The following is a 22,355-nucleotide window of genomic DNA, read 5'->3' as shown; positions in this document are numbered from 1 at the left end:
TTTTGTGAAGAGAACTTCAGCTGCCATGGCATCTCTTTCATTAAATCATTAAAACATTAGTTCCTTGTTTGCCTTATGTTCAGCGATCTTCATCCTGCACGCTGTCAAATCAGATCATTTCCCTTCTTCATTTCAGACTGAGAGGCGCTGGGTGCATCATCCAGCCCTGAGTGGAAGAATGCCCTCAAAGCTGGCCAGGAAGAGCCCTCCCTCAGCAGGGCAGAGCTCGGCGCTGCGGAGCTACGAGCAGCCCACCATCGCCTCCAAGTCGCGCTCGCCGTCGCCGTACACCAAGCGCCGCATGTGCGAGCTGTCCGAGGAGGCCAGGCAGAGGCTGTCCCACCTGAACCTGGGCCCTCACGAGTTCAGGAGAGACACTGACAAACCTCCCTTTGTCATCAGACGGGTTCGTGTTGGCTCCCAGGTGCTTCCAGCTTAAGCTCAGTTCAAATGTTGTTCTTTCACTACATAGCGCTCCAAAAATTCATTCAGCTCTTAGTTTAGATGAATAATTTTTTCTTCTCCTTAACAGTCTGTCACAGAATGATTTAAATGTAAAATTAACTAAACTAAAATTTCTTTTATCTGCTTTAGTAACAGACAAAGATCAAATTCTTTCATGAATATCTTGGTTAAATTCTCTGAGGCCCCATTTCTTTTCTTCCAGCACACTAGACAGGATAATAGGTGTATAAATTCGGCTTGGAAGTAATTGATATTAGTATTAAAAATTCCTGAATAAGACTTTAAAGAAAGAGTGTCTAGTCACATTATGAACACTTACACTTCCTCTCTTTCAACTTTTTTTTATGTTGTCATCCTGTGATATTTGGAACACTTCCTTTGCTCAGAGCTACATCTCAAACGCTTTGACTTAGAGTTCATAATATAAGGACATTTTGCCATACATGAAAAATTGTCTTGAAATTAGGTACTTACTTAAAGAAATTGTGTGTAGCTCTTTTAAAATGAAGGAGCTACATTTCCCAGACACCTGGAGAATCATATATTCATTTTTTCCCCCCTCTTAATTATTCTTATTGCAACAATTCCCTGATTTTAGAAAATCACTTTGAATTTGTAGGGGCAGAAATGGGATTGTTCCTATTCTCTGCTGTGGCATTATGTTTTCTCTACAGTTCTGGGCACTTACCACAACCAGTTAGGTAATCAAGTGGTTAAATAGTTTGCTTCTACCTTATATTTTTACCTAGTATCAGTAATAGTTAATTAATACTATATTGTCAAAGTTTAGAAGTTTTATTCTACATGTAGCTACCTTTAAGAAATTCAAAATGGCCTGAATAAGTCATTAATCATTAATCATTCTACTGTTTCTCTCAAATATTTTTCTTTTAACTCCTTTTATTTAATTTTTCTGGTTTTTGATCTATAGGTGAAGTTCACAGTTTAATTATAGTATCATTAACACTGATTATTGATTTTCAATGCTTGGTTATGTTTGTACAAAAAAAGGAGAAAGCTTGTCTCTTAATTCAGCATGTCCTCACTGTCATGGCCTTTCTAGACTGAGAATTCTCCTTTTAGGGCATCTTTACTGCTGAGAACTCTTTTGGCCTGGAGATTTTGTGTTATGAAGATCAAAATTGGATTATATTAAATGTAACTCTTTAATTAGGAAGAGATTCAGATCTCTCTTGGTGAGATCTGAGCTGTTTAGAATAAATATGAGATACCAGGAATTGTTTAAAAAGACTGCAGACATTACAGATGAAGGAGGAGCTGTCTATATTTTCCCTTTCTTTGAACAATAGGATATTCAGAGTTTTCTCGACCTTTCTAGCACTGTTTCTGTTTATGCACAGTAATACTAATAATGCCCATGAGCCAAGTGCTATGAAAATAGTCTAAAATAGTATTTAAATAAAGTAAAATATTGCAGAAAATATCAGTTGTGGTCTTATGAACAAAACTAGAAAAACCAGGGATTGATACATCTGATGCTGAGTGTTTTAACAGTGTTTTTGCTTCAGGTTGGACAACCAAGTCCTGGTGCTAAACTTCATTCCTTGTGTTCCCTGCGAGAAAGCACAGCAGAAGCCTGGCCCAAGGCACCCCATGGTCAGTATTTTCTGCTATATATTTCATAGCTGCTTTTGATTTCTGCAGGAAGCAGTTTTGTTTGGGGCTTTTTTATTATTATTTTGGGTTTTTTTATTTATTATGAAAAACTGTGATGGAGAAAAAGCTGTTAGTTCTTCCTAGGAAAAGGAAGAATGCTGAATAAATTACTGCTTCAAAGGGTGCCCTTGAATAGTTCTTTACCTCATGAAGCTTGGAGCATAGTTCTACATTATATGAAATTAGGAGAGAATTGCAAAGCTCCGACAAGTGCTCTGTTTCACTCCCTTTATTGTTGAGTTGGATGGTGGAGAAAATTTGCACCATGGTTTGTGGGTGTGTTGATCAGGCTTGGGGTATTGATTATTTTGAAGTTCAGGGGCTCTGTTCCTTCAAAAAGGGGTAATGTTTATTTCTGCAGTATTTGTGAGTAGTGGATCAGTGATTTACCATTATTAATGAGCATCTAGGATGTGCTCCAGTATCTGCTTCTGCATCCTTTGGTATCAGTTAGTGAGAGCTTAATAAAAAGTGTGGGATCAGAAATTTAAGAAAGCGCCCTAAAACTTGATTTTATTGCACATGTCTTACAATATGAGGATTTTAATGAGTCTCATCAGTATTTGTTTATGTGTGCTCTGCCTCATTTTTATTTCATTTCCTCAGTAATTATAATTTGTTATACAGCAAATCATTATGAACGTGTTATTTTACATTTGTTCTTTGTCATTGCACTGGGTGCTGGATTTTAAAGGTTTCACATCCCCTTTGGGAACAGATTTGCCAGTCTGTGATGGCTGGATAATGGAACAGACCAGATCATCTGATGCCATTGCCCACTTTCAAAATGAGCTGGTGGTTTCTGGCCAATATTTAGGAGACCAAAATCTACCTCTCTTAATATCCAGAGGAGTCTTTGGTCACCTGTCTGTGTCTTGAGGCTTAACTGTAACTTCTGAAAAGAACAGATCCTCAGGATTAGAAATCTTAATGCAGACAGTACAGTTTAGTCCCTTTTTGCTTTTCCTGGGCCTCAGTATGAGAGTTGTTCAATAGAAACTGATAGAATAGACCAAGAAAGTAGATTTAATATTTGTGAGGACAAATAGGATGCTTTGTAAAAGATTTCATTTAGGAAATTAAGAAATGCAAATGTGTTTTTGATTTCTTCTGTCATGGACCTTTTTTCCTTCTCCAGATCCTCCTCCTCTCAACAGCTACAGACCCAAGAAAACTGAAGTGAGTACTTGCAAGTGGTTTTCCTTACACTGTTTTTTGGGAAGCTCTGAGCTTCCCAGTCTTCCTTGGATTGTCTTGCATAGGTATTTTTGAAATGTTATCTACTGTAGTATCAGAAGCAAGAAAAAGGACATTTTAAATCTGATCTAGCCCCGTTAAGGCCTGCTGACAGATTATTTACAAACATTAGAAGGAAACTTAGCACTCTTTAAAGATAAAGATGCCTGCACATACAGAATTTGCTTTTCCTTGGCATTAAGGCTTGCAGCAAGGCCATAGAGGAGCCTTTAAAGGCTGCTTGCATTTGCCTTACCAGTTATTCTGAGAGCATTGTTAATTCTGGAAATTTGTGTGAAGGTGGCACTGGTACAACTGGGGAGCCATTGTTGTGCTATTTCACATCCTTTTTTTTTCAGATTTTGGCTTCTTTGTGTATTAAAAGAATCTAAAGATTAATGTCAGGGTTGTTTTGGGTTTGGGATGTTTTATTCTTTACATCCTCATTTAGTTGCTTTTTGCCTGTGTTCCTGAAGTACTGTAAAAGTTGTGGGTTTAAGCAGTTATGTGTGCCTTCCTATATTTCCTAATGGCTGGGAAAACTGATGATAATAGGGATGAGGAAAGAAAGGGAATTATGAGGATAAACCTTGATATCTATGTTAAGCACACTTTTGTCAGACTCTAAACTTTTATTACCAAGGCCTGTTGTTCTGTGTACTGTGAGAGTCTAATATATTGTGCAGCCTCTGGATTGTTCCATGGCTTGTTTAGACTCTCAGGCATTATTCTGAATCTGTGAGATTCCTGGGAAGCCTTTAATGGTGCACTCAGAAAAGTTGATAAAAGGGCTGTTGCAGAAGAATTTTACACAAGATGGTGTGTTAGTTACCAACACATTCTTCTGAGACTCCTTGATTTACTTTAGACCATGGATTTTTGTATGAAATGAGGGTCCTTGTTCTTTCCTCAGCAGACAGATACTCCTGAATTAATATAAAATCTTTAACCTTTCAGGTTAAGAAATAAAAATATGAAAATTGTACGTCTTGATGTTCATAATAAATTTTAGTTTGGTGGGATGTTTTTCAGGCAAAATCTACCAGTGGAAAAGGCTTGGACAGTTCTGCTGTTTGCAAGGAGGATGTGAGCCCAGATCCACCCAACAGAGAGTCCCATTCTGCTGCTTCTTTGGAGTGTTCAGCTCCTCCAGCAGCTCAGGAGTCTCTGAGTTCTGTGCTGAGTCGATCTTCCCTGAGGGAAAGGTAATGCCCTGGTTTTGTTCATGACATTCTGGAATTAGGAGCATGAGCTGATGATAGCAGTGCCTGCATGACTGTATTCGCATGTTTGGAGGTGTGAGGGCTGAAGAGACTGAAAAATCTTCCTGCAACAGCTGTGTTGTTGTTTGACTTTTGCTGTGTTTGCCATCACCTCTGCCTGATGATTACAATCCTGGTAACATGGCAGTGAAAATGTCTGAAACTGTGACACCCCAAATTTCAGGCTGCCAGTGTCATCTGGAACAGAGAGTTAATAAATCATCACTTAAATGAATCATCAGTGTTTCAGAGGGGATTGGAATCTCAGGAATGTAAATACAAATACGTAAAAATGGCAAAATCTCTACAGTAGGTACTTGGAAACCTTTTTTCCACCTGACTTTTCACAGGTGCTTTTGAGCACGCACTTGTGGCTGTGCTCTACTCAGATGTGTGACTGGTGTGCATAACATGCTTGGACTAGCTTTAATCTACTCAGTGGGTTATTTTCCAATATTTTCACTTTTTTGAAACCCTAAAATCGTGATTGTAATTTTTTAAGTGGAAGTGTGGACCTCTGCAGCTATTGTGTGTATATTAACTGCTATATTCCAATTATTTTTCTTATCTGTCTCACTGACCCCAGTGGGACTTGTTTGGGGACAGTTTCAAATACCCTTTAATTTAATGGATCTCAGTCCCTGGGTTAATATTTTGGGCCAGCTTCCCAGCTTCAGTGTCTTATGAGAGTGGGATGGAAGAAATGTCAAAAAAGCAACAGATGGTTTCATGCTTAAGCCCTCCAATCCTTCAAGGAGAGTATTCCCTGCTTCCTGCTGAGTAGAACGTGTTCTTGATGCTCCTCTTTTGCATTCAGGTAGCAAGTCACTGGTTGGCTTTCTGGGAACAGAAAAACTGTATGAAAAGCTAGGCCTGTGTAAGCAAATAGATAAAATAATTGGGAGGAACTAAGGATTAAACTGATGCCTCATCCTAAATGTTAAAGATGTGCCTTGGTGACCAGTTCACACTTTGTTACCGTTGGTACCTAAGTTAGTCAATGCTTGCAGGTTGCATTTTACAGCCTACGCACAGCCTAATGCTTGTTTCCAAAATAGAAAAACTGTCTCAGTTTTTTTCTTTAAAAAGAAAAATGACAGATGGCAGGTGGGGACTGAATTTTTAATACTCACAAAGATCAAGTTGGTGTTTTAACATCTTCCTCTGCTTGAAAACTTGTTTGTTAGTTGTTCTGTGTAATACTGCATCTTGGAAAGTGTTACACAGAGATTAGGATGTATCTGGGGTTTGAGGGAGGTTTCTTTGTCATCTTGTCTGCCTCCCCACCCTCCTCTGACAGTGTTTGTGCATTAGTTACCCATATCTGGGGAGAGATATTGTCATGGTAACTTTTTTATCCTTTCTTCAGCTGGACTCTTTTTGGGGGGGGTTTGGGCTAAATTATATACACATTTTATTTAGAGCTGATGGGGTGCTTTCTGTTGATAGCAGGGAAATCTTGTATGTTGTGAGCTGCTGTTACATGCATAGCAATTTAGTCGTCTGCCAGTTAATCTTGACTTGTCTGAATGTTCTTGCTTTTTCTCTTTATGAGCCTTTCTCCAAAAGAGATTTCTGATCTTGTGAAATTATGTTTTTTCTTCTTATTAAAGCAAATGTTCTCATCTCTTCAGAGCTGTAACATCTCTTTATGTAAAATATGTAGCCATTTACTTCTGTCATCAGAAAAAAAAATCAAAATGAGAAATAAAGGGCATAGTCTAAAAAAAATTGATCTCTGTTTCATGCTTCTGAGATAACAATGGTTTTAGCTGATTGTGTACTGAGAGTTATACTTGGAATGACAAACATGGTTTAGAGGTCAATGTTTGGAAATGCATGCAAACGCTGCTGTTCAGATCATAGAAATACAGAGGAAATCAGTGCACTGAAAGTAAAGCAGTGTTAGTGTAATTGCAAGAATATGGAGTCTTATCTCGCAGTATTTGGTGTTTATTTCCTCAATTTTATTTTGAATTACAAAGACAAATTGCTTAGCATATCCAGGCTACTGTTTTTAATGCTAGTCAACCCACAGTCAATATGAAACTTGACTCCCCACCTCAACCTTTAGTTCCTTCTTTTCCCTTTCTTTTTTAAAATGTAGTGTGAAGTGGCTGGCTGCCTTCTTGGGAGTGTGTCCCAGAGCCCTGCTGTGTGGTTGTAAAACCACTGCAATGCTTTTCAGTGAGACAGAAATTGGGGTCTTGTGCAAGGTCCTCTGAGCCTTTTTGTATCCTCCCTGCCAGTTTCCAGTCCTTTTCTTCGAGCCTGCTAGAGACACCACAAATCAATCCTCTTCCTCTTTCCTCTGAGATTTCAGTCAGAAGCAGAACTGTAAATAGATTTACTATTGAACAAGACAGCCAAGTTTTGAATATTGATTTTTCATACTTTCTTTTTACATTTTTCATTATGTACATCTAAGGAAAGCATTTGCTGACGTTGGGAGCTGACACTCAGCAGTGATGTGGCCGTAGAACCCTCCAGAGGTCCCTTCTATTCCATGATTCTGTGGGGTTTGATTGCAGCCCCTGTGCAGACCAGTGGCACTCACAGAGTTGTGAGTGCCCCACAGTGTGCCAAGGTAGTTGTTTAGTTGGTTGTGCAGAGAGGAGCACCCTGGGCATCCGGGAGCATTCACACTCTGTCCTTTCAGTGCTGCTTCAGGAGAGCAAAACTGGAGTCCAGTCCTTGCTTTCATTGCACAAACATCCTCACACACTCCTAGAAAATGGGGTTTTTCTTGGGGACTTACAAGCTAAGCCTTCCTTGCAGCACTGAAACCTGCAGCAAAGTACCTGTCAGAAAGAAAAGGGGAAATAGTGAGATGGATTCCATAAGGTCAAAAAGTCCTTTGAACAGAGCTGTGTGCTGGCACAAGAAAAATCCTTTCCTCAAGAGACTACAACAATCATGGGAGTATTTGACTATTTCTGTTATGTGAGAGGCAAAGCTACTTCTTGTGCATTTGGGATCAAAGGAGTCTTTTTCCTGCTCTGGAAATAGCATGCTTCTACTTTTGTCTCCAGATTGAAGTGCAGTTCGATAGCTTTTTTCATGTTCTCCTGGTTATGCTGCTGAAATGTGATCTTACCTGCTATAAAATTTAACAAAAACCTAAGTTCTCTTTGAAGTGAGACAGAGGTTAAGTGTCTGGATCAGATGCCCTTCTGTAATATTCCTGTATTGTTTTACTACCATCTTTTTATATTCTCATTTTCCTAGTACTAGGGGAAACAACAGCATGAAGTTAGATATTGGTAATGATAGATATAATGACAGATACTAATAGATATTAATGAAATATTAAATCCTATGTGAAGTCCTTGAAAACATCAGTTACCAGAATTTTTAGCTTCAGTGATCTTGAAAACAATCATCCCAGGATCTTGAGGGTTATTTTATTGCACAGCAAAAACCAGAAACAGGTGGTTCACCTGATATTTTAGAGACTGGCATGCATCCTGAGGCAGGGTTTGCTTCTGTGAGAGCATATGTTTTAAGTTTTGAGACCTCCTGCTAAAAAGGAGAACACTGAAAAATATTGCAGACTTCTTAGGAAAAAGCTTGCTCTCAGGAGAGGCTGCACCTTAATTTCCTGTCTGTTTCTAGCCATTTAAAAGTCATTATTTCTGATTTTTTGAATTTTCTTTGGTAGGAAGGTTTGGGGTTTGTCAGTCTCACCTCTTCGGAAAGTTTACTTCTTTTGCATGCTTTAAATATTAATTTCTGGAATCAGCACTTGAAAATCATTTATTTCTTACTAGATTTGATGAAAGTGAGCAATACCTAAGCCTTGTTTCATATTTTTGACCAACATCTGTACTATTTGTCATCTTCATTGGTTGATTTTGCTGCAGCAGTAAGTAAATCTGAAATTGATTGCTGTCAGAGCCATTTTGTGTATAAATTAATAAATTCAGAGAAGATAGAAGGTAATGGAAAATCTTGCAAAGAGCATAAGGAGGTGCAGCCAATTTGTGACAAACTAATGATTTAGTACCACAATGACTTCAACCTTTTGGGAGCAACTGCTCAGCTGGAGTATTGACTTTCATTGAAATTTCGGAAGCTGGCTGCCATTAAGTTTCACTTCTTGCATGATGTATATTGCCACAGTTTTAAGGGCTGGATATGAAAAGGAGGGGGGGAAAAGCATTTACTAATTTAAGAACTCAACACTGAATGTGTCTCAAGTGCTTCAAGACCCATCTATAAACGGGGATTTGAAAGTAAGAGAAGCTACGTAGAAAGCATGAGAAATTTTACTTTTTTTTTCATGTCCTGCTGAAGAGGGAGAGCAAATTGGTGCACAGCTAAGCTGTCAGCTTCTGCTTCCATATATTTAGGCATCTGTGCTCTTGATTTGAGGCCCTGTCTGTGTGTGGTTGTTCTTGCTTTGTAGTAATATCCTGCCACTGTGAAAGCAGCCACCCTCCCCCAGTTCCAGCATTGTGAGAATGGAGGGGGTTTGTGTTGGTGTAACTTCATTACAATTCAGGCTTCTGTGTACAAACAGAGCCTCTGAAACACTTCAGGGCTGCATCATAGCCTTTCACTTTTAAAAAAAGCAAACCAAATTGTGTCCTTGACTAAGTAGACCAGGGAAACCCAGAATCATAGCCCAGCTTTTCTGTTGTGCCTCCTTACAGAGCAGCATGCACTGCAGACCAGGTCCATCCTGCTGAATTACCACCTCATGTCTCTAAAATGAGAGTAAAGCAATGTCCTTCCCTGCTATGAATGCTGAATAAATACCTGCATAGATATAAAATACATGAGGTGGGTTTTTTTTATTTCAGAGGTTTTGTTGAGGCTCTCTCCTGTTCCTTTTGTAAATTCTTGCAGATTGTGGTTTTTTTCAGGTTATACTCAGCTTTAAGTGTTCTTACTCCCTCTTCCCCCCAATTACAGCAGTGTTCTCTGCAGTTGTGAATCTGGTATTACAGGACTTCATTGATTTCTGTCCTGTGATGGTTTGTCCTTGTGTGTGGCTTTGCTCAGTATGAGGACTGTGTCTTTGAAGCTGATGAATTCTCGTGGAGGCCACATGCACAGAATTGTTCCCAAGGCAGGGGAGTGCTGTGGTGGGGGAAGGGGTCACGAGAGCCACAGCAAATACTCTGCACAAGGTTCTGGCATTAATTCTGCTGATGTGAAATGTATTAATATCTCCTGCTGAAATGTGATATTAATGTTTTTGCTGTGTGCAAGTGGATGATTGGATTGTCTGACATTTAAAAATTCCTATTTATTACAGCTCTCAAGTTTGCAAGCTGCTGTTTGAGTAGAGTACATGGGTGGATGTATCCTGTTTGCATTTCTAATGGAGTGTTTCATCCTAACGGATAAAATTATACATGAAAATAGTCTTTAGCACAAAATCTACACTGTCTGTTTGGCTTCTTCTTTTTTTTTTTTCATCAAGGTAGATGTTGTCTGTATGACCTTAAAAAAATCCTTATCTCATAAAAGAAAATAAATGCCTTTTAGTCACATTACAAGGGAAAATGGTTCTGTTTCCTTGATCGGACTCAACACAACATCTTTGAATTTAATCTTGAAAAGTTCTCTGATTGATCTGGCTTTTTCTAGGTCACTGAGCTATATTTCCAAAGTGTTTATACAATCTATTGGAATCAATAAACAATTTAAACTGATGTAACTGCAGAATGTTTGCAAGTCCCAGGGAAAATTGAAAGTATGACAAAGAATACAGCTGTAGGAGTTTATTTTGTTTATCAGGACAAACAGTCATTGAAATGAAATGACTTTCCTTTGAACACTGCAATATGATAGTGACACCTTAATCACATAAATAAGTAGCTGGTGATTTTAAAGGGTTGTTATTGGTGATTTTGGGCAAATGGATTCCCTGTATTTATAGTCCAAAAAGCTGTGCAATAAAACCTGTTTTATAAAATATTTCCAATAGGAGAGTTAGAATATCATAAAAAGGTTTCACTTCAGATTATAGTTGTTGTGTTTCAGGCATGATTTTATTTTAGTTTGCATTTCAGGCATGATTTTATTTTAGTTGCATTTCAGTTGGCAAGTATTAACAGTATTCTTTAAATGTGGATTAGACACGATAGTTGTTGCTAAAATTAGACAATAAAAATACTAGAAAAGCTAATTAAAAAGAAGCTGATACCATTTTTAATCACACTTAAGGTTTTGATTTTTTTCTTTTTTCTTCTTTTTTTTCTTTTTTTGTTTTTTTTTGGTAAATGAAGTTTGGGGGTCTGTGTGAGGAGCCAACATTTGTTATACCACAGCGCACACTAGTGGACTGATCCATAAAATCACCTGGAGAAAGAATTTAATAGTTCTCGAATTAAGTACTTAAATCTTCTTGCAGACATAGCCATGTATTTTCTAACTGAATACAATAGCAAGCTGGGTTTTCTTTTTTTTTTCCCAAAAGTAAATACATTTATCTCCAAGGATATTTGTAAATTTACGATTAATAACAATGACCTGAAGTCTTACATACGAATTTCATAAAATTTATTTCCCAAAGGCAATCTATTCCAACTTCTCAGAGCAAGCCACCTGAGTGCTGGAAGAACAGCAGCTGCTGTATAAATAAGGGAAAATGCCATGACTTCATGGCTCTATCTTTTATTTGTCAAGTGGGAAATGACTCACTCTTACTGCATCTAGGATGCAGATTTTTAAACATGCATTTCAGAGGTCCTTTAATATCAGTAAATGTTGTAAATTCTAATGGGAAGCCATTAGATGATAGCATCACTGCAGACCCTTTCCCTTACCTCTCTTCCTTTAAAAAAAAAAAAAAAGTGGGGTTTTTCTTCATAACACACAGAGCACATGCATTGTAATGCAGTACATCAAATGGGGTTTGACTGCATTAGGGAAATGAACATTCCCCTCTGATTAAGGGACTCACACTTCTGTTTCTTTAAAGGCAATGCTTTTCTCCCCTAACAAAATTCTCAAGCCATTTTACTTTATTTTACAAGAAGTTAGGTGAAATCTTTTAGTGCAACAGATTGCTGGATTCTAGTATGCAAAACAGTTGCACAGCATGAATTTGCTGTACATGCTCTTGGGTTTGGAATTAATTGTAAAATTCTCAGGACAGTCATTTGAATTCTGTAGGCAGATTGGTGAAAATTGCTGCTTGTAGTGATCCAAGGATAAATAACAATAAAATCATTAGAAACGTGGGAATACATCCCCATATAGATTATATGTTATATACTTCCAATATTGTGTCATTTCTTGGCACCCTTTCCTGAAGAAAAATAGAAGCATTTTCAAGTAGGTGAATTGATTTAAAGAAACTCATAAATAAGCTGAAAATACTGGTGCTGTTTAGAACAAAAAGAGAGATATTTTGGGCATACAAACAACAATAAGTGAATTCAAATAAGTTGCTTAGATAAAAGAATATAGGAGAAGATTACTCAAAAGCAGAAATCTGGTCACTTTCTAGTTATATTTCTGTCTCTGGTCATAAAAGGAATGATCCAAAAGATTGCAAAGAACTCTCTGCCCTGCCTGCAACCTTCAACATAATCTGTCACTACCCACTTTGGGGATCCTGCTTCCATTAATTTTTACATTGCCAGGCTGCTTGTTTAGCACTGAAGCTTTCTCTGTGTACTTGGTTTGTTCTTTTTGAAAGGAGCTGAGCAGTTCCTTGGCTGTGTTGAAATTTCTGGAGGTTTGGTGAAGGTGAACTGAGCCAGGCACGATCAGACTGGGGATTTGAGAGTGATAGACTGGATAATGCAGGGAATGTGATAGCTGGGAGAGAGGAGGGCAGAAAAGCTGGCAAACTGTGGAATCTCAGCTCCTCAGAGTCATGCTGTTTCTGCACTGCATCAAATTTGGGAAGCCACCAAAGCCCTTCAGTGCTCCTGGTGCTCCTGCTGCAGGCAGGGGATGGCAGCTCCGTGCTGCTGCTGCTCCCAGCTCAGATTGCAGAGCCTGCCCTGCCAGCTCCCAGCTCACCAGTGACCCGTGCTCACATTGGCATGATGCCCCACCAGGAGCTTTTCTGGGTGCCAAGTCAAGCTCTCAGAGCTTGGGCAACACTGAAATGAAGATGCACAATCTTCATTTGGTGCTCTCTTTCCAGTGTGATGAGCTTGTGTAAGTAAGCATTTCATGACTTCCCTCCAATTATTCTTTCCTTCTGTTGATGTCTCTCTTTAAAAGAAATACATTTTTAATGTAATAACATAGTTGGCATGTAAACAATCATATTCGCAAAATCTTTGTTGCCTCCCTGAAGAAACTGAGAATAATTATTGATATGAAATTTCTGTCAGTTTCTGAACTTTCTCAGAAGGATGAGCTTCTGAGAAGAATGAGAGGGGCTTTTTTTAGTAAAGTGGAAAAAAGTAATCCAAAACATAACAAGGTTAAAATCCAAAAGTTGCTGTTTGGTTTAAATTACTCATACCAAGCAAGCTACCTACATAGCTTTTAATATTAAAAAAAATTAAAACCAAACTCAAAATGCAGTTCCTCTTGTGAAATAAAGACTGCAACTGCTAGTGTTTGACTCCATGTGTTTTCCAATTTGCGTGCATTGGGGTTACCTTCCTTTTGATTTATTCCAGTGAAAAGAACTTCATGTGTGCAACACTTCCTTTAAAGAGAGGCAAATGAAACCTGATCACTGGGAATAGTGTAGCTTTTTTATTCTGTAGGGGCCACACAGACATTACAGAAATATTTCTCAAGTTACAAAATCATCAACATTTTCTATGTTTTTCATCTTCTGTGGTGTTGTGGCTATTTATGTTTATGCACTGTTTATGCACTGCTTTTCTTTACTTGTACTCCAGAGGAGAGGAATCGAATCGAATCATTGTGTGTGCTCCAAATAGGAGGTAATACATGCTTCATAATTAAAAGGAAAAAGAAATCTGAATCATAGACTTTTTCCACAATAAAATATTTCTTCACTTTGTTTTTCCTCTTCCTCTTGCAGATTTGGCACTGGTTGGCCTTCACCAGCAAATATTGATGAGATCCATAAAAGAGTGAAAAATATTTTAAGAACACACAGAGCTAGACAGCGCCTCATATTTGTAAGTTTGACTGCAAACTCAATCTTTTCCCTTCTCCAAAATGGCTGAAAAAGAGAATTGTGCCTTGGATTTATTATAATGTTGTCCTTTGGGACAGCCTTGATTGTAGAAATATGGGTTTGGTGTGTGAGCTCAACTGTTTCACACTGATTTCAGAAGCCTCCTTATCTTTCACCTTTATGAAGTAGTACAGGCAACCCTCTCATGGCTTACTGAGAACAATTATATTGGAGTTTGGGATTTTTTTATATTCTGATTCTCCACTCCCAGTTTAAGCAGAAAATGTTACAGATGTGTAGAACATCAAGGCTTAACATGTTGTGCAGCTGCACATCAGCAGCTGCATGTATCCAGCTGTTTCTAGAGCTAATATTATTCTTCAGATGTGTGCTTTTTTTTTTCCCTTAATTATCTGGCTTTCAATGAACAGAGCTCTTTATCTAATGAGATTACACCCAGGAACAGAGTATTTTACCTTTGATGAAGTTTTGAGGTGTGGTTTTAGACAGACAAATTTTTCCTATTGTGATTTTGAGAAACACAGTTTCTCAAAAAAATGCCTGAGCATTGTACCAGCTGAATAAGAAGATTGTTCATCTGCAGAGAATTTAGAATCCTGAGTGTGAGGTGAGGCAAAAGAAAGGTAGGATAAAAAGGTTGTAAGGATGAGAGATGATTATGATACAATGATCATAATGATGATTATGATATAAGATGATGAGGAGCTCTGGCAGTCTAACTCAGAAATGTTATTGATGGGGTAGAAGAGACATAAGTCTCCCAAAGTGGAGAAAGACAACTTTTTTTTTGCTTCAGTTTCTCTCTTAGAAAATAGAATGTTGACAGAAATCTGCTTTTGAATGTTGGAGCAATTTTAAGTTGCTGCTGTCCCCAGCTGTCCACCTTTCCCCTCAGCTGCAGTTCCCTGTATCAGTGGGAGTGGGACAGAAAGTGTGGGAGCCCTGATGTCCCCCCCTCATATTCCCACAGCAAGGGCAGGTGCAGCTGGCTGGGATGGGGGACACCACTGGCTACAGGAAACCCATGGCACAAATGATCTTTGTGATCTTGATCCAGTGCTGCAAGATGGATTGAAGAACATCTGCCTTTGCTCTGAAGTCCTTATTTAGTTAGTTAGTTGTTTGCTTGCTTGTTTATTTATGTCCCCTGATTTAGTCATGTTGGGCAGCTCATTGTCTCACCTCATTCTCATTGTCTCACCTCATTCTCACTTAATCTGATTATTTTCTCATTTCTGTTCAATGTTCATTTTTAGCTTAGTTTTTGTGGGTTTTGTTTTTAACTCAGGAAAACTTTGTCTTATCCACACTAAGACTGTTTGATCTAGTTCATGCTGTACCTCCCTGAGTTATTATATGAATGTTATGATTTTGTGAGCTGCTGCCTCTCAAATAGAGGATTCCCATTACATTTTTCTGTTTCAGCCACTTAGAATGGGTAAAAATCATGTAAAACGCTCCCTTGATGTTTCAATGAATTTAAGATAACAAACTGGATTTCCTGATAGTCCAACACCTCCATGTAATGAACACTTGCACAGTCTGAACCATCTCCAGTGGTTCTTGACTGCTTTCCTCAAACAGTAGACCATGACTTTATGATAAGAAAAGTTGGATGATTGGCTACATGGTCTCTCCATACAGTTAAAAAGACTCTGCAAACATTGTGGTGGAATTCTTGAATTGTGATATTTTCTGTTGGCTTTCTCTTGGTTCACCTTGTCACTTCTAGAATCAAACACTTGCTGAATCCTCACAGGGATTAATAAACAGAGATGATACTGTGTCCTCTTCTGTTGGAAAACCTTGTGTTTCTGGCCTAAAAAAATCCAGCTATTATGGTATTTAATTACCCACCTGATCAAACCAGTGCTGGCAAAGGACCATTTTTCTCACTTTGTTTTCTTCCACTGAGCAAAAGGAAGGCAAGGATGCTACAGAGAAGTCTTTTGGTTTCAGATAGTTGTATAGGGCTGGCTCATGAAAGCTGTGCTAACAGCAGCTGACCTAATCAAAAAAGAAAAAAATATATATCCTTGCAGTGAGTGCTTTAAAATACACCAAGATAGGTTGTGCTTCCCCACATGGCCCAAAATCGAGGCTGTGGTGTTGCTCAGCAGATGGCTGAGGTAAATTGGTCATCTTGAAAGTGAGGGAGTAGTAAAGCAAGTGTATTGGCAATGTGGTGAGCACATTCTGGCTCCAATCTAGATCCTCTTCAAACTTTGAAAGGTTAAAAAGTACCTCTTATTCTGTTCCACTCCAAGGAGCCTAATACTAAATAGCCATTCCCAGAAGCATACAGCTGTGTCTTCCAAAATTTCATTTTCATATTGCTCTGCAAAATAGTGTGACTGGAGCCCTGCTGCAGATTCCTTGGGGTGTCCACTGTACCCTTCTGCTGTGACATTGTGACAGTATTTTAATGTTTCCATATTTTTTTTGCTTTCCAGAACATAATTTGCCTCTGGCAAATGCTGCAGAATTTTATTTACCACTGTACCCCATTTCCTCTTCAGTGCTTTGTAGTCTGTGACTGCTGAAGGAAGAGAGCTCTCCTGTTTACAAACACACTTATTACCTTGTATTTCACCACAATAAATTCTCTCAGGTTTTTCCTCATCCATATGCTGCTGTTCAGCTTGCTCTGCATCTTATTGCCATCTACCACTATATTTATTGTCTTTTCTCCCAGTTCTGTGTTGCCAGCAAGTGTGATTATTTTTACTGCAGTCTTTTTTCCAATTATTTCTCCTATAGCATGAAAGATGACTTTGTTTAGTAATCCTTACAGCAATTGACTTGTGCTGAAAGCATCACTTAATATCACCCCTTAAGCAGGGTCTTTGCACTTCAGAGTAGAGTGAACATGATTGTGTGTGCTGGAATTTCTACCATCCCATCTCAGGTGAGCAGCTGGCTCCCTCCACATGGGTGTTTTGTTTCTTTCTTACTTAAGAGGGCAAAGTTGGGTTAATTAATGTCTAGATAGCATTTGGAAGGTAAAACTGCATTCTAGCAACTGAGAATACCTGACTGAAGGGTCATTAAGTGTATCAGATTTTTTTTAAAGTTCAGTAAGCATGAACTCAGCCTTGGATATGAAATTCAAGAATTGAGATGTGTGTAATGCTTCTGCCTTGTAAAACACATGAGATAGATAACATATTATGTTTTAGGTGTTTTTTCCCCTTTCCTGCAAGGAACACAAAAGCAGTAAGTAGTAGGTTTCATAGCATTTTGCCAATGTGCTTATTGGGGTTTATTGAAGCTTTTGCTGTCTGCATAGTTCTCAAGATCTACACTGTCTAGAAATTCTTTCCAGTTTATTACCTGAAAATTATTAGCTGAATTGTGCTGAACTTAATTAAAAGTGTTCATAAATGGCATTTGGCTCATTACACTTTGTCCCTTTCTCCCCCAAGAAATGTAAGCACTTTAATAGTCCTCTAAATGGAAAGAAAGTATTTTTGAAATGAGATCATTGTAATCAGAAACCAAGGTAATGAGAATTTGATTTCTGGGTTTTTTTAGGATGATTTGCCTCAGACAAGAGAACCTACAGATAATAAGCCCTTAACTGTGAGTGAGCTGCGGAGCAGGTATGGAGTTTTTTTCTGACCAAGACAAAACAATCATACTCAGTATTGCCCTTTACATTTAGCTACAAATTTCTCTTCCCATTTTGAGCTTTGTCCTGTATTGCATAGGGAAAAGGTTTCAGGAGGTGTTACTCGTACTAAGCTTTCTCACCTGAAAGCAAAATACACTTAAATTAATTGTGCCTTTGATGTTGTTTGGCACTGTGTCAGTATAGTCTTCATAAAACACTGGGTTTGGAACTGGACTTGGCTATAAAAATGATTCTTGGGTAGAGGTTTCTGGAATTTGTCAACCAGAGGGCAAATGTCACTTTTAAAATAATCACTTGGTTATTTTTCCTTTAAAACTATGGGAGTGCAAAAATAAATTTGAGTTTATTTAGTAATATGGTTTGAGGCTCAGCTTTTTTTCTTTTTTTTGTTGTTGTTTTTGGTTTTTTTTGGCAAAACAGATATTTGGAAAAGAAAAGCGTTTTCCAAAAAATACAGCAAATTTATATGGTATAGTTTAGTGATTCAGCATGCTGTATTTCAGAAGCTTTCTTGGAAACCTGAGATCTTATAAACCTGGGTTTTGTACATTGATTACTCTGTGTGCTCCTCACATACATAACCAAGGTTTAATTTGATAATTTACTGATAAGATACCAATTAAATTGATTTTGATTACTTCTGTAGTAGAAGTTACCAATATTGATGTTCTGTATGTATGCACACAGCATTTTATACAATGTTTTGAGTACCTATTGGAGGAAAGATACTAAGTATTGGAAGTCTTTTTTGGACTCCTGTGACTTTTCTGATTTTCTTTATATTAAAAGAGAAATCCTAGAACTGTGGTGCTATATTTGAGAGGTGTTGCCATTAGAAAAGGCTTTATTTTGATAGTTAATTATTACACACTGTTTTCTAACAATGGTGCCCCAAATCACCACTGTACACACCTGAAAGGAGGGTATTTCAATATGGGTACCATAACAAACTTCTTCTTGAAATTGATAAGCTCCAAAAAGTTCATTTCTGATTTGCTGTCTTCTTTAAAAATCCCTGTGATTTGTAATCCCCTCTGTGCAAGGGATTACTCCACCTTCCATATGGTTGTGAAGTTGCTGCTGCAGTTGTGTCTCCTGTACTGTGCTCACTCCTGTATTCTGTGTAGCCTTTCTGCTCCCTTATCCTTTGTCCTGACAGCTGGGGCAATTAAATTGTTTAGGATGTGTTTGTGAGAGAGAAAGTGCAAGTTTTTGTTTTGAGGCAGCTTTGGGACTTGGAGATTTACGCTGAAACTGCAGACCATGAAAAAAAAGATGGAAAATAAACCTTAATACTCCCGAATCCTGAAGTGATGGGATATGAAGTGTGGCACTTGGGCTGGGAAAGGACTGCTGCTTGGGTTTAGAGGCCAGCAGCACTGGGGGTGAGACACAAAGGCCTCGAGGACAGTCACATTGCTGAGTGCTTGCCACAGTGCTCATAAACAGGATGCAAGGACAGAGAGAGTTCATGGAAGGACAGGGTACTGTCGACCAAGTGCTGGCAGTAAAGTGGATGGATGATTGAAAACCGCTGGGAGTAAGGAAAAGGTCTGTGTTTTGTGAAATATTTAGTATATGATTCACTCAGAAAAGAACTTCTGGGACTCTTAAAGGAGATGTATGAGGGAACAAAAGCATATGACAGGTATTTCAGAGCAGGGAGTTGCGTGCAGAAGTCCTGCTGTTAATATGATTTGTGAGTGTAATTCCCAGATTGCTTAGCTCCGGTTGTCAGTTGAGACAGGAGAGAGAATCTTCCCTGCTTTGGCTGTAGTTGTGTCCAGGTATCTCATGCACAAGGGGCTGGCTAATGGAAATGCATGAAAACACACAACCTCTCCAAAAAGAGAAGGGAAAATTAAGCCTTTTTACAAGTCTTTTTCAGTACCAGAATAAGGAACTTGTAGAAGTTACCCTTGGTTTTTGAGTCTTTACTGCAATTAAAGTGTTGAGGTTTGAGTGTCTTGAGGTAAATTCAGCTTTTAGGAGAAGAAAAGCATAAAGCTGCTGCTGCAAATGGATTCCAAGGAAAAGAGTGTCAGAGCTGTTTGTTGTATAGTGCTCTTTCTGCTTGTTGGCCTGAGAATTCTCCATCAGAAGTGAGGTACCACAAACTGCAGGAAGGAGAAGGTGAAACTGCAGTTGTTGATGAGTCCCCAGGGTGTTGACTTGTCTGCATTTGACACCGGTCTGTATAGCTGCTCTATTGATTTTAGTTGGTAGTTTAGTTTCTTTGTGTCCAAACTGTGAGGCACAATTATCTCAGGATGATAAACAGGTTTGAATTTGCTCCATGCCATTGACTGACTTTAAATGATGGATCCTTTTTGAATAAGTGTGAATGTGGCCTTCCTCTCTTTTTAATGTTGGAGCCATACAAGAGGTCTTGTTTTATTTGGTGTAGGTTGGCATCACCCTAATATTTGAATGTAAGAAGTTTAAAAGCAAAAGTTGTTCCTTCTGTTGGTTTTTTTTTCCATGGGACAGTAGAAGCTTAGAGATGTGAATTTAGAAAACTGATCCTACATCTTCCTCTTCTTCCCCTTTTCTGTTCTTCAGATGAAAACCTTGTGTTTTGATGCAGCTGAATACATGTATTCATGGATGTGGCCTAAGGTTTCTTTCAGTTTTGTCATATTTTGGCTGATACCAGCTTGAGGATGAAGTTTTAAGTACTGGTTTGATTGCAGAAGACACCACCATTAATAAATGACATGTATATAAGAACCTGTAAAGCTTCCCTGTGAAATGTAATCCATTTCCTAAGTGAAGATGGTCACCTTAAACTTCACATTTCCAGTTTCATTTCCCAGAGAACATTTGCAAAAGCTGAAGATAACTCAGTCCTTATTTTTAAGTGTCTTAAGTGCCTAAATCTCTGAGCAGATGTGAAAAATGTCATCTGAGTTGTAATTTTTTTCTAATGATTTTTGAGCTTCTTGTTTCATGCTTTATTACAGGGAAATTGCTCATTTAATTATATGACACAAACCTTTGTTTGGAAAGTGTCAAGAGGAAGCAGATAGTCATGATGTTGAGATATAAACTACTCAGACTTGTCAGTGTTTTGTAATGATTTGCAGAGTATAAATTTCACTTCATAGATCTCAGGAATAATTTCTCAAAGCAACTGAAAGATGAGCCTGTATTTGTGTTTAGTATTAAAACAGTGACACAGAAGATGGGGTGGGGAAGGAACCCTGGATTGCCACTATATCAAAATGTAGTTAGTAGAAAACTTAATCCATGATGCTTCCAATAGAGCACTCTACAGCTGCAACCACAGTAATTTAATATCCCCCTGATAGATTGTCTTCATATTGAAATAGCTGCTTGTGGTTACAATTTCACCTTCAAAGGACACAAAAAATCCTACTGTGTTGCTCTTGCCTAGTCACACAGCCATCAAAAATACAGCAAAATTACTGCAGGTTCTCTGAAAAGTAATGCTATTTGGGGGCATTACAGAGTGTACTCAGATAAGTGGGGGAGGATTTGTGTGAATGAATAACATTGGGGGGATGTGGGTTGTTCCCATTTCTTAAAAGTAGCTGCAGTGCAGTTTTTATTTGGTTTGTGGAAGGTAATCCATGCTCAGCAGCTCTACATTGGTATTTCTGCTGGTTTTGTGCCACTGATCCCTCTTCCATATCTTCCTTTGATCATTGTTTCTTGTCTTCTTTCCTCTGACAGTTCTCCAGTGCAGCAGAGCACTCCTGTTCTCTTGGACAGTGGTGAACGTTGGCCTGGTCCTGCAGCTGTGTACAAAGAGAAGCCTCACAGAGCAATCTTGGAGGACAGTCTTGCAAAAATATATCGAGAGATGTATGAAAAAACTGCTGGTGGTGTTTCAGATCACAAAAAACATTCCTGAAAGTAACTCACCTGAAAATGCATAGTATATAGTATTTGAAACTAAACCTATTTTTATACAACAATATTTGTACTCAATTTTTTAAGCTGTCTTATGGGTAGGCAGGGTTTTGGAGAAATGGGGATTTGGCCTGGGCTGAAAAAAGGAAATAATTACATTTCATTCCCAGAAAAAGAAACAATAATCCCTAAGAAAAAAATCCCTCTACAATTAAGCAAGATGGTGTTGGTCCTTTGAGACTCTGAGCATAGAGTCATTTGAAGACTAAAATATCTGCTGGACATTCCTGTGTGACATCAACTCAGGTTTTAGCTGCAGCCAGCTCTCATTAAATATCTAAATGTATTTAGCAACTTTAACAGAATTGGTTGAAGAAGCAATATGTCCTGGTGGGCAGAGGGGGGACCCAGAGGGGAAGGTGAATGTGAGTGTTGGTTTAAAAGTGACCCACCTAGGACAAAGAGAATTGTTTTCCAGACAATTGCCTTTGAATAATTTTGGAGAATGGCACAAACTTTGGTACTGTAGGACCCATAGGCATGGATTTGAAGTAATTTTGAGCACCTTTAGTCACAAGTCTTCTAATATTGTGAGATTTTAAAAGAAAACCACGCAGCCCAGCAGCCTTTGTGTGAGATGAAAGGTCATCCTCACACAGCCTTTGCATTTGAAAGTTTCCACGTTCTCCTAAACGCAGCCATGACATTTGCCAATACACTTGTCATTTTAAAAATATGAATAAGAAAGAACTGTGCAGGGAGAAAGACCAGAGCTAGTCAGCAAGCTCCTTGTATTCTGTACAGGCCTCCTGAAATTCCTGCATCACAATCCCACCTAATTTGGAGCCTGTCCTTCCCGGTCTGCTGGGATCCCGTTGGCAGCAATCACTTCGTTTTTGCTAAAGGCCACCAAATGTTCATCAGCAGTTCGATGCTTTCCCCAGGGATGGAACCTTTTCAGCCTTGCACTGAGCAGATCCCACATTAGCAGACCAGGGCAAATTGCCCATCCATTGAAAAGCTGAATGTTTTAAAAGGGCAAGAGTGTCCATCTCCTGCTTCCCCCCAGAATGAGGAAAAAACAAATGCCTGTTCTGGCTGCCTCCATCTC

The 22,355-nt window shown here is 38.6% G+C and overlaps 1 protein-coding gene across 2 annotated transcripts in view; it reads left to right on the top strand.

Annotated features, from left to right (window-relative positions):
• Positions 1–21,296, top strand: part of SPATA6 (spermatogenesis associated 6) — a 35,548-nt gene extending 14,252 nt beyond the window's left edge. The window contains exons 7-13 of one of the 2 annotated variants that reach the window (XM_058030353.1): positions 137–406; positions 1,995–2,082; positions 3,281–3,321; positions 4,411–4,583; positions 13,615–13,714; positions 17,269–17,336; positions 21,065–21,296. In XM_058030353.1, the coding sequence (XP_057886336.1) occupies positions 137–406; positions 1,995–2,082; positions 3,281–3,321; positions 4,411–4,583; positions 13,615–13,714; positions 17,269–17,336; positions 21,065–21,245 (921 nt within the window). In that variant the 3' untranslated portion in view covers positions 21,246–21,296. Of the gene's footprint in view, positions 1–136; positions 425–1,994; positions 2,083–3,280; positions 3,322–4,410; positions 4,584–13,614; positions 13,715–17,268; positions 17,337–21,064 lie in introns of both variants that reach the window. The other variant, XM_058030352.1, reaches the window with a different exon arrangement.
• The last annotated feature ends 1,059 nt before the right edge of the window (positions 21,297–22,355 follow it).

This window comes from Melospiza georgiana, chromosome 9 (genome assembly GCF_028018845.1).
Source record: "Melospiza georgiana isolate bMelGeo1 chromosome 9, bMelGeo1.pri, whole genome shotgun sequence".
In the NCBI taxonomy this organism is placed as follows: domain Eukaryota; kingdom Metazoa; phylum Chordata; class Aves; order Passeriformes; family Passerellidae; genus Melospiza; species Melospiza georgiana.
Note: the sequence above shows the minus strand (reverse complement) of the source record. Positions and strands in the feature narration are given on the sequence as shown.